The sequence below is a fragment of the Protopterus annectens genome, chromosome 4.part0, assembly GCF_019279795.1.
Source record: "Protopterus annectens isolate FY-2018-M chromosome 4.part0, PAN1.0, whole genome shotgun sequence".
NCBI lineage: Eukaryota > Metazoa > Chordata > Ceratodontiformes > Protopteridae > Protopterus > Protopterus annectens.
The window spans coordinates 234,266,678-234,279,741 of record NC_056733.1 but is presented as its reverse complement, the minus strand read 5'-3'; the positions used below and the strand labels follow the sequence as shown (position 1 = coordinate 234,279,741).

The window sequence follows — 13,064 nt, the reverse complement described above, 5'->3', positions numbered from 1 at the left end:
AGCCACTGGAGTGATCCCCAGGGTGAATTTTCTATTTCCCATCCACTCAAGATTTCTCTGAGGGCCACTGAGGTGCTCTGACATGTATAGGAAGTCTGTTCCATAGCATGGGCAGTCGCTGGGTTATGAACCTGTCTCTCCAGCTTGTTCTGTTTGCGGTAATGAGGTTGAGGTCTTCGGAGTGTGTGGTGCGGAGGGATTGGGATTTCTTTAGATGTAGCATTTCTAACAAAGCTGGGTCAGACATGGCTTTGAAAGTCAAGCAGAGATTGCCTCCAAGTAGGCGATGTGAGATGGAGAATAGTTGAGTTTTTTGTCTGTCCATATAGAACAAATGTTTAAGGCCTAGGATCCTCTTTGTGAGGTACTTTTGCAGCCTCTCCAGTTGTTGCAGGTGTCCAGTGAGGTACATGCCAAATGAGGCATTATATACTGGTTGGCCTAATGAGGGAAGAGTAGAGGGAGACAATGACCTCTTCCTTCCTGGATGCAAAACCCTTGGTAATGAGATGTGCTACATAGGACTTGCTGACCAATGTGGTGGTCAAGAGAGGTTGCTGTCAACCTGTGTTCCTAGATCTCTTAACACCTTCTGTGTTCAGTGGACTACAATCGATGTTGGTATTTCACGGGAACTGTTTTTTTCCCTAAGGGGATGACACACTTTTTGGCATTGAGATTAAAGCCATGGTTCTGACACCAGTCAGTCTCTGCGAGGCCTTTCTGTAGGATGTCGACATCACTTGGGGAGTTAATAGCTCCCAACTTGCAATAGCCTGTGGATTTTGTCAGCCAGAGTCCTTTCGTGTTGGGCTGGACTTCGGAGAAGTAGATACTAAACAGGAGAGGACCCAGGACAGAACCCTGTGGGACTCCACTCGTGACTGGTCAACAGTCTGACTTGGAGTCAGCTACTTTCACACTGTGGGTTCTATCTGTGAGCCAGTTTGCAACCTACCTAGTGATACAGGGTTTGATGCCTAGCTTAGTGAGTTTTTCTATGATTCCTGAGTGGGGGATGGTATCAAAGGCTTTGGCCAGATCAAAGTAGGCTGTATGCACCACCTTGCCTTCATCCACAGCTCTGGTGACTGACTCAAAGAAGTCAACCATGTTGAACAGGCATGATCTACCCTTCACAAAACCAAACTGTGTGAGAACCTGTGTTTGGTGAGTCCCTATATCCTTGTTTTAGGTCCATGATGATGCATTCCATAGCTTTGCATATCACTTGTCAGACTAATGGGGCGATAGTTCCCAGGGTCTGTAGTTGCTCCTCCTTTGTGTAGGGGGATGACTGTAGCATTGTGCCATTTATTATGGGCAAAGCCTGAGGTGAGGTGCCAGTTCACTATGTAGTTCATGTAGAACACAGCCGTGGATCTTGTCAGGTCCCATAGAAGCTGTATTTTTGTCCTTGGAAAGTGCTGTTTTAACCTGTTCAGCAGTAATACTGGGTGCCTGGCAGTCAACTGGTGGTGTGATTTGGCCCTTTGGTGGGGGAAGAGAGAAGTTGGCACTGAATCAGTTGATCAGTATATTGGCGGTATCTGTTGGCTCTGTATAAGAGGTACCATTGTGCAGTAGCTCAGAGCAAATCTGGGTATTGCCATGGAGATTCTTTACATAACTATAGAAGGCCTTGTCTTTACTATCTGCTGCAATTCTGTTTTCATAGCTAGCTTTAGAGGATTTGATGAGGGATCTCAACTCTTTGTTGTGGCTGATAAGGGAGTTTTTCCAGTCTTTGGACTTCACCTTATTCTGCATCAGTTTCCTCCTCCTGTTGTAGAGTTTATGGCAGGGGGCCACCAGATTGGCTTCCTTTTTTTGGAGGAGAGCATCTTGGTTCTGTTGGGTATGGAGAGATCCATGCATTTATGTACATGTTCGTACAGTGCATTGGTGTATGATTCTCCATTTGCATGGGTGCTGTGAAGTTAGCCACCTCTGTTTTTAGGAGCCCAAAGTTTTTTTTTGGAGAAGTTTTTCATGGTGGTTACCTTTGTGAGGTGGGTGGGAGGGGATATGGATTTCCAAGGTGATTAGTTTGTGGTCGGATCTAACCAGGGAGGAGTTGACTATTGGTATAGAGCAACAGTCGCCCATGTTAGTAATGACCAGCTCAAGGATGTTTGTACTTCGAGTGGGGGTAAGAACAAGCTGGTCCAGGGCATTGGAATTGATGAATTCCAAGAAATGTTGGGCTAGTGTATTGGTGCACAAGTAGTTTTCCCAGTTAATGGAGGAGTAGTTGAAGTCACCCAGTATGAGTGTTGGGTTGGACCCTAATATTCTCCAGGGTGCTTAAGAATGTGGAGTGAGAGTCTTGGGACATTGGGATCTATAGCAGGCTATGACCCAAATCGCTGTCTTACCCAGTGTTAGCTGCACCTGAAGAATCTCTGATGCGTTATATTGGGCTACCAGTCTGGAGGTGTGCGCATCTTTTATGAATATGGAAACACCACCACCTTTGGAGCTTCAGCCCAAGTTCTAGGGCCGGAAGGTGTGGAATGAGTTGTAGCCTGATAGTGCAGGGGTGCCTTCTACTGCCTTGAACTAGGTTTCTGTTACAGCACAAATGTCAATGTTCTGCATTTTAAGGAGTGCTTCGAGCGAGTGCATTTTGAGATTTAGACTTCTAACGCTGAGCAACATGACCCTCAGATTGCATACGTTTGTAGCTGTTGTAGTGGTAATTTTAGTCTTTGGAACACTGCCTTAAAAAGGCACTATAGGGGTGGCAAGAGCCTTGACCAGCATCTGGAAGCCCAGGGGTGACAGATGCAGGCTCTGACGAAGCATAGAGGTCAGTCATGTCATCCCAGGCAGTCAATTGTTGACATGAATCATTTTCTGATTATACTGTGGTATTGCCTGGGCTACATAATCTGAGAGCTCATCCTGTGGTATCGCCTGGGCTACATAATCTGAGAGCTCATCCATGTCTCATGTAGTCCAGGGAAGTACGTCTCTGGTCATTCACACCCACATGTACAAATATGACTGTCATACCTGTTGAGGGATTTGAGTACGTGCGTTGTGGCTGATCCTGGCACCTGACAGGCAACTGACTGTTACTTTCTTCTTATTCAACCTAGTCAGTGGGACATCAGTGTATCTCACTATCAAGTCACCTGCGACTAGTGTGTTGGGCATGCTATTATGCCTTGGGGGCTGTGGTTGAGTGGCACACTGTTTAGGAGAGTTGTCTCGTGATTAGTGTTGTGGTGGTAGAGAGCGTTTCTGCCTTGGAGGTCTGTGCTGTTTGGCTAGACTTTTATTGAAAACTTCCGCGAAGGCGGGTGTGGTTTGTGATGTCCTTCAAGGATGCATCTGCAGTCCTAACATATGGGTTGTCCTGCCTCAGGCAGCCCTTCGGTCGGCCGGATTCCAAAGTCTGGGTCTGGCCTCTGCTGATGTCGCACTTCACCCGACGTCATAGCTGCTGTGAATTGGGTATAAAGGCATCAGCCGACGCCATTTTCCTCAGTCTTTCTTGCCGGTGCCTCAAGCAGAAGCTGTTCGCAAGTGCCGGTCGGTCAGATCCAGAGATTACTACTACCGAAGACTTCTAAAAAGCTAAGTACCCCGTTGGGGACTCTTTCTTGCCTCAGCCGATGTCAGAAAAAGTAAATAACTGTTTAACTTGTGGGAAACAAATACCTCATAAGGATTTCCACTCTTACTGCCTTCCTTGCTTAGGCCCAGACCACGACGTAGCAGCTTGTCTAGCCTGTGCTTCCTTCAACCGACGGACACTTAGACGTCGGTCGGAGTTTGCAGAGGAGTTTTTTGGTCCCGCTTTTGCTTACAAAATGCCGTCGGAGACTCCGACTTCACAATTAGTTAAAAAGCGTAAGGAAAAGGACCGACACTCGCGGTCCGCGGTTTCGGCCGAAACCACGGTTAAGCCAACCGCGAGTGTCTCTGTTTCGGCTGAAACAGAGTCCACGCTTCTTCCTTCGGCCAAGAACATGCCTCCTATAACTGAGGCCTCACACAGCATGGCTGAATCTGCTACTGAAATTTCCACTGCTGTTGCAGGTTCCCAGGATTTATCGGATACTATTCCTTTAGACATATCTACTCCTGCACGTGGAGCTGTTAGGCCCCCTGCATCTATGTCTATCAAGGCTTTTTCTAGGGCTAAAGCAGCTAAATCTTCTAAGGCCTTGCCTGCTAAAACCCCCTCACACAGGCCTACCTCTCTAGTTCCCAAATGCTCAGCCTGGCTGAGGATCTCATTTCTTTGATCAGGGGATCCCAACCTCACCCTGACAGGGCCTCTCAACCCCCTCCAGAGAAGAGGCCTAGAGCAGAGCCCCCGGATCCAGTTTCTACAGACTATTCCTCGGATGATTCAGAAAACTCAGAACCTCCAGAAGGCCCATATTCCCCTTATGAGGATTCTGATGCAGAAGACTCCATTCCTTCTGCCTCTCCTCCTGAGGAATTTTCTTTTGGGGAAACTTTACATGCTACGAGAGAGCATTTTCAATGGCAGGGTCAGGATTTTTCAGATTCAAGGAAAAGGCTAAGGACTTTTTTACATTTACCACAGCATAGGCCTTTAGCCATTCCTCTAGTACTAACAGTTGTTGATGCATATAATGATGCTTGTACTGCCCCTGACTCTCTTCCCCCGGCCCCTGCCAAGCCCGATAGATATTACAGGGTCCCGGACACCCACTTTCACTTGTATAAGGCTCCTATTGCAGATCCTGAAACCATTTCACAGGGCCCCAAAGCTGTAGCAGCTGCCTCTGCCAGAAACCCCCTCCCCTCTGAAAGAGAATCTAGAGCATTAGAGAGATGGGGTAAAAAAGTTTATACTTCTGCTACTCTTTTGGCTAGGGCCTTAAACTGTCAATTCCACATGATTCAGTATCAGGAATTTTTGTTAGACTAGCTAAATAAAAAACTGTCCTCTCCTGAACCTATAGACCGCAAGTCCCTTCAGGATTTGGTACATAACACTCAGCAGGTCAGTAATCATTCCTTAAAATGCGGCTATGATGCACTGGAAGCTTCCTTTAGATCAGCTATGACTGGAACAGTGATTAGAAGGCATGCATGGTTAAAAGAACAATCCTTACCAGACCATGTAAAGTCAAAACTTCTAGATGCTCCCTTGGAGAAACAAAGTTTGTTTGGTTCCCCTGCACAGCAGGTGCTAAAGAAGGTGGAAGAAAAAGCAAAATCTGTTCAAACGGTCAAGGATTTCTTACAGGTCCAGCCTCCAAGGTTTAGTAGAAATTGGCCTTCGAAGAATTGGTCCTTTCCAGACACCTCCAAAGCACAGAGAGGCAGAAATAGGCGCCCAAGAGGCAGAGGTCAATCCAGAGGTGCCTACAGGGGACGTCAGTGGCAGCCTAACAACCAGAGAAGTACTGCCACAGATCCAGCTATGACCACTTCCACAGGACAGACACAATGACTTGGCTCTGATACCGCCTACCAGGGAACAACTGGAAGCACCCTTAGGCGGAAAGCTAGCCTTATTTTCCGTAAACTGGCATTACATTACAGGAGACAAATGGATTTTACAGACAATAGACAAAGGCTACAGGTTTCACTTCCACACTCTACCAAAAAAGAGAGGAATGCCAAACCTACCACCAAACCAAAAAACAAATGCTCTAGAACAAATCAACCACCTACTAAAGATGAGAGCTATAGAAAAGGTACCTCCCATGGAACAAGGGCAAGGATTTTACTCCAGACCTTTCCTGGTACCAAGAAAAGAAAACCAATGGAGGCCTATTTTCGACCTGTCCGCTCTGAACACATATCTCATTGTTCCAAAATTCAAAATGCTGACCCTACAGCAACTTCTTCCCATGCTGGGCAAGGAGTCTTGGCTGGTGACTCTAGATCTCAAGGAGGCATACCTGCACGTCCCTATACGACCAGATTGCAGAAGATACCTCAGATTTCTTGCAGGATCAGAGCATTATCAATTCTCAGCATTGCCCTTTGGCTTATCTACTGCGCCCAGAGTATTCACGAAATGCCTGGCATCAGTAATTGCTCATTTCAGGCTTCAGGAAATTCAGATTTACCCATACCTGGACGACTGCCTAATACAAGCGGACAACAAGACCAAATTAACAAAAGATTTGGAAAAGGTTATACAACTACTGCAAGCCCTGGGATACACAGTCAACATGAAAAAGTCAAGGCTGGTACCATCCCAAAGGATAACATTCTTGGGTGCAGAACTGGACACATCAAATCAGATGGCATTTCTCACAGCAGAAAAGCAAAAGCAACTACCACTCTATTTCATGGCATTAACAACACAGAACCAGCTTACAGCAAGGAATGTCCTGCAAGCCCTGGGTTACATGGCATCCTGCATAATATTGATACCACATGCCAGACTGCATATGAGGAAGTTGCAATGGTACCTAAGGAATGTATGGTCTCAACACAAGCACAGTCTAGAAGCCCAGATTCCAATAATCCCATGCCTGAAACAAGAATTCCTGTGGTGGGCTCAGGCCTGTCAGATGAACAGAGGACTGCCTTTCCACAAACCTCACCCAAGCCAGACTATCACCACGGACGCCTCAGACCTAGGCTGGGGGGCACACATGGTGGACAAGTGTATACAAGGCCTATGGACACAAGACCAGCTGAACCTTCACATAAATCGAAAAGAGATGCTGGCAGTGAAACAGGCACTACAGACATTCAGACCTTTTCTTCAACAGGGTCATTTGCTGATAAAGACGGACAACACCACAGTCATGTGGTATATCAACAAACAGGGAGGAACACACTCATATCCACTATGCCGGATGGCAATGGACCTGTGGAATGTGGCCCTGAACCTCAACATTCAACTCCAGGCAAAATTTGTGCCAGGAAAAGAAAATATACTAGCAGACACCTTAAGCAGAACTACCACAGATGCCCACGAATGGATGCTGCATCCAGACATCTTCAGAACCATTACAAAGAAATGGGGACTACCAGAAATAGACCTGTTCGCATCCCCACACAACCACCAATTGAGGAAATTCTGCACAAGGACATACCACCCTCTTGCTTGGAAGGTGGACTCCCTATCCTTTAGTTGGGAAAACCTGACAGCGTATGCATTCCCACCTCTTCCTTTGATGCACAAAGTGCTACTGAAGATCAAAGAAGATCACCCAAGGATCATTCTGATAGCTCCAGACTGGCCGAGGCAGCATTGGTACCCGCTACTGAGGAGTATGTCTCGGACACACGCATGGCCTCTACCTCTAGTTCCTTTACTGCTAACACAGAACAACTACAAGATCCTACATCCAAACTTGAAAACACTGCAGCTAGCTGCCTGGAACATTACATAAAACAAAATAACCCAGATTTATCTCAGAGGGTTAAGAACATTATCCTGGAGGCTCGCAGACCCTCCACAAGGAAGACTTATTCAGCCAAATGGAAAAGATACCACATTTGGAGTGCAGCAAAAGGGGAAAATGTATCATTAGCAAACATAGCTAACATCCTGGAATATTTAGCAGAACTTTTCCACAATGGCCTGTCTTACTCCTCCATTAAGATTCATGCATCAGCAATATCAGCAGAATAAAACCTGGATCCTCCAGTCTTCTCTCATCCTCTACTCAGGCAGTTTCTGAGAGGAATTAAAAATGTAAAGCCTCCAAGGAAGCCACCTTTGCCTACATGGGACCTTAACTTTGTGCTGGAAAAGTTAACACTTCCCCCTTTCGAGCCAGCAGCAACAGCAGAATTACAGTTCTTATCTTGGAAAACTGCTTTCCTGCTTGCAATCACTTCAGCAAGAAGGGTTTCTGAATTACAGGCATTAATGGCAGTACAGCACTTCCTTATCTTCCATCAGGATAGAGTGTCCTTGAGAACCAACCCTACTTTTATGCCAAAAGTGGTCTCCAGGGTATCATTGAACCAAGCAATCCACCTACCAACATTCTTCCCCAACCCATAGAACAGGGGGGAAAGACTACTGCATACCTTGGATGTGCACAGGCAGTTGCGCTACTATCTGGACAGACCCAAGACCAACAGAAAAACTGACCAGCTTCTGGTAGCATATGCAACAGGAATGGAAGGAAAAGCAATTTCAAAACAGACAATCTCAAAATGGATAGGAAATTGCATTAGATTTTGTTATTCTTTTCATGGAAAGGCAACTCCAGAAAACATCAGGCCTCACTCCACAAGGGCTACAGCCACTACTACAGCTTTCCTACGAGGAGTGGCTACCAAAGACATTTTAGAAGCTGCTACTTGGATCTCCGTGCATACATTTGCCAAGCATTATAATCTACCTTTATACTCCAGATCCCGAGCAGGTTTTGCAACTGCTGTTTTGCAAGGGATCTTAACTACACCATAATCATCTTAGTGCCTCCTCCCCCAGTTTGGCTATGGTATTCTACCCATATGTTAGGACTGCAGATGCATCCTTGAAGGACATAGTACAGTTTTGTACCTACCATAAATGTAGATGTCAGAGAGGTATGCATCTGCAGTCAGGATTACCCACCCTCCTTCCCCTCTGTGGTACTCCTAGGGTATTTGCCCTTCTTAGATTCCCCCAGCTAGCTATATTATGGTGTATTTGTTTGTATATATGTACATACATGCTTATAATTGTTTGCTCTCTACTATTTGGAATCTTTTGCATTTATCCAAGTTTAGCCTTCCTAGAGGGCACCTGGCATCTGGGGCAAGAAACACTGAGGAAAATGGCGTCGGCTGATGCCTTTATACCCAATTCACAGCAGCTATGACGTCGGGTGAAGTGCGACATCAGCCGAGGCCAGACCCAGACTTTGGAATCCGGCCGACCGAAGGGCTGCCTGAGGCAGGACAAAACATATGTTAGGACTGCAGATGCATACCTCTCGGACATCTACATTTATGGTAGGTACAAAACTGTACTTTTTTTGTGAAGGCAGTGCTGGTGTGTGTTCTGGAGGGCTGTGTGTTACATGTGGTGTGGTGCAAGTGACCTTTCTACCAGCTATTCTGGTTTTGGCTGGAGAGTGCGTGGCTTCCAGTTTGGATATACAAGTGCATCTCTCACAAATCTGAGTGTTGGGAAGTAAGGAGAGGGTTGGCAGTGTACATGAGGCAGTTGCTACATTGCCTCAGGATGCCCAAGTTCACCAGGTTAATAGGAGAAAGCACAGGGAAATTACCTTTTAGACATGCTTGGAGAGGTTGGCATTAAGTACTGGACTCATTTCCTTGTAGAATGTTTAGCGCTGGTAGTGCTTTTGTGTGCTACAATTGCTACAGGAAGTCTGGTAAAGTGCTAGGCTAAGCTAGCAAAAGTGCAGGAGAGGAGAGAACTAGCAGATCTAAGAGAAAAATTGAAGAGCAAACTTTTTGGCACCACTCAGAAGCTTGCAAACAGTCCTGGATACAGCAAATCTGTATCTGGACTAGACTAGTTGCAGGAAAGGCGGGAACTAGTGCAAACACGGGCTTTTAAACCAGAAAGTTGAAAGAGATGGAGAAACTGCCCAAACGGCCAATAAACTATATAATTTCTGGGCTAGAAACCACTCCTGTTGTGGTAGGCTACCTAGTGCTTACCACTCCCACTGATTAAACTAGAAGGCTTCTGTCCAACACAGGCTTGAGGGCTCAGAAGGTTACAAACACTCCTGGATACAGCAAATCTGTATATGGACTAGACTAGTTAAAGGAAAGGCCGAGAACAAGCTTGGAAATTTTTTTTGAGGAGAGAGGGAGGGGAAGAGAGCAGATTAAAATACTTTAGGGGATGTCTTTCCCAAGTGCTCTTTCTATACACAGCAGATGAGATGGGACTGGTAGGAGCGTCTGAAATCAAAATTGTACTCTGAGTGAGCAAATGAGTTGGGCCCAGGAGTGTCCAAAAACAGTTTTACAGCAGGGGCGGGCATTTCCAAAGCCAACAAGATTAACACCACAACAGGGGGGGGGGGGACTTACTGCAGATAGACAGAGCACAATATTCAGTTAAACAAATATCTACAAATATCTAATCTTAAATAAGTGCAGAGAAAAGTATACTTAAATCAGCTTGTCGTTTGATTTTTGCAGGCAAATCTCGGCAGCCAAAAACTCAGATCTGTAAAAATGATTAACAGAAATGTGAGCGCACCTCTTAGGCTTTTTGCCTTTGTGTGTGGTAAAGTGAAGGGGCTGTTACTAATTGGCATTGTTTTCTTTCTTGACCTAATGGTGGTAGTTGCATTTGAGGACAGAGCGGCACCTGCAGTTCCATTTCCTTACCTGTTCTGTGGCACATGATACTGGTGCTCTGAATAGTCCTATGTGGTCTTGCACAAAGTTTATCAAAGAGTAGTACTTATTGCTTCATTTACTGGGTGCATATGTTATCTTGGTACAGCTTTGTGTTATATTATCTGATCTGTAACTGCTGCAGAGTCCTACTGTTCTAGATGTCTGCAGAAAGTGGCTGTGTGTGGTGGTGTGGTGGGGGGGATAAATCTTGGATAAGTTTGTTACATAGTTTGCAAGAGATTATTCTGCCTGTTAACTTCATAAATCACAGAACTTGATTCTGCTGTGCTATTTTTTTCTGTTCCCAGGTGATGGTTATTGTCGTTCTGAAGCTGCAGTGGCTGTCCTCCTAATGAGGCGGTCTATGGCCAAAAGAGTTTATGCTACAGTGGTTAATGCAGGGAGCAACACGGATGGCTACAAAGAGCAAGGTGGGTGCCTGCATAAATTGTTGAAAGTTGAAGTTTTAACTTAATGGATCACTTTGTAATGCTTGCTGGCATCAGTGAGTTTTGAGTTTCGGTTAACTGTTTGCTGTGGCACTTTCACCTTTGAAAGAAGATCACTACTGCAGTACATCAGTGTGCAATATTCAGCACATGGCCCTGGATATATAGAAAGGATTATTTTGTTTGCTTTTGATTGGGCAGCAGTGTCCCTTTTTCACCTGAGAAGAGCTCCAGTGTACAACAGTGTAGCATATTAAAAGTGCAGAATGATATAAACCTAATACTATAGAATTTTGACCTGAGAAGAGCTCCAGTGTACAACAGTATAGCATATTAAAAGTACAGAATGATATAACCGTAATACTATAGAAGGTAACAGCAAGAGGGTGGGGTTAAACTTGAAGCTCTGTGGTCTATATAAAAATAGCCTGCTTTCACACAAACTAAGAATTGACTCTAAACTAAATACAGTGGAGTATATCAGCAAGAGCAGAAAGACGTGCTTTTGTAAAGTAATTTAGCTAGGGGCTAGGAGACATCTGTTATATTTAGGTGTACTGTTCTGAGATGTACTACTGAAATACAGCAAATGGAAAAGAGCGGAGCATTGGGTTGGGGGAGGTGTTAAAAGGAAATGGGGAAGTTGATTTGAGTGAAGAATTAATTGGTTTCTTACAAACGCCCTTTACCAGTGTTCCAAACTTTTAGTACAGTTTAGGGTAGTAGGTATATGGTTATGAGAGGGGCAGTGTAGCTGGCTAGGTTGGAAGAGAGGTAGCTTGTCCCGACTCCTAACCAGGATCTGTACAGGAGCACGAGTTTTAAGGTAGGTAAGGGTTTATCTGTTGAGTGTAATGGCATAGTATGGAGAAGATATTTAGGATGGGCAGTTCAGAAATTTGTTATGGACTAAAGCTAATTGGGTGATGGATAGTTTGTTTTGGCCATTGGAGTTGTATCAGGGCTAGATTTGTTTGTTGGCTGCATATCTAATATAATGGAGAACGTAGGTAAGCTGAGGGCAGTTTTTCTTTTTTTTTTTTTTTTTTTTTTTGTTTTGGCCATTTTTAACTTAATTCAGTATAGATGGGTACCTCTCAATGCAAGAAATCTGGACAAAGCCAGAAAATGGGGGTGGGGGGGATAAAGGGCCAAAAATAGGGGCAGCATTTAAATATTGTTCCTATAAACTTAAGTTGCTAGAATAAGAGATTTTGCATAATTGTGTATTTTCTGAAGGATATAAAGTCTGAAAACTCAAGTGTGTTGTATAGTGTTATTTAGTTCAGTTTTCAATGATTTTCTAGGAAATCTCAAATTTTATGAGGAAAAGACTAAAAATATGAGAGAATCTGGACATTCTGCAAAAATCTGTACAGTTGAGAGGTATGAAAGGAGGTGCAACCTGTGTTTTCTGATTACTTGCTGTAAGTGAAAGTAGTGACTAGTAATATTCTTTTGGCTTTTCCTAGTTAGGGATCGCCACAGCAGAACTCCGGTCTGCTAATGATTGGCAGTAGATTTTTGAGGTGCCAGCTTGACGCCCAACCTTCAAAGGTACGCCCTACGCATGTCTTTCGAATGCCACTCTACCGAGAGGAGGACATGCAGACTCCACACAGAAGGCGCTCCAGCCAAGAATCGAACGGTAGAACCTCTTGCTGTGAGGCGACTATGCTACCACTGCACCACCGCGGCTACTAATTGAAACTGACTAGTAATGAACACCTAAAATTCAAAATTCAGACTGGCTTAGTGTGGGGGACCTACTTCAGTGATGGTGTTGATGGCAAAGGTAATAAAGTTGCTACTACATTTAATACAACTGTGGAGTGTGAAGAGCAAGATTAAAATTAAGGGGTGTAATTTTTTTTCTTACTAGAGACTATTGGTAAATGCCTTTCTTTACTGAAGCTGGGGTAGTGCGCTACTAGAGTATGCGATTGTGATGTCATCTGCGTATTGGATAAGTGAGGCTCCTTTTGCAGTTTGTAAATCATTGAGTTGGACTGAGTAAGGATCCTGCGGGACCCTACTGAGATAGGTAAGAATGAGTATTTGTTGAACTGTTTGTCTTATTTGAGAGAGGCATGAAACCAAGGAGAGGGTAGAGTGATCAAAGTGTTAGTGACAGTCTGTTTTAAAAGCGTTTTGTATCAAATTTCTTGGACAAATCAAGGAGCAGTGAAGAGACAAATTTATTACAATCTCTGAAGATTAGTTGGTGAAACCAAGAAGTGCTGTAGTTTTATGGTGCGAACTGAAACTGCTGAGAATGGGAAGAGGTTGTTAATTTTAGGAGCTGTATTAGGATACATTTTCAAGTGTTTC

General features: G+C 44.6%; 1 protein-coding gene across 1 annotated transcript in view; it reads left to right on the top strand.

The window, feature by feature from the left end:
- Positions 1 to 13,064, top strand: part of FASN (fatty acid synthase) — a 1,281,817-nt gene that overhangs the window by 198,692 nt on the left and 1,070,061 nt on the right. The window contains exon 6 of the mRNA XM_044068230.1: positions 10,593 to 10,715. Coding sequence (XP_043924165.1) covers positions 10,593 to 10,715 — 123 coding nt within the window. The remainder of the gene's footprint in view (positions 1 to 10,592; positions 10,716 to 13,064) is intronic.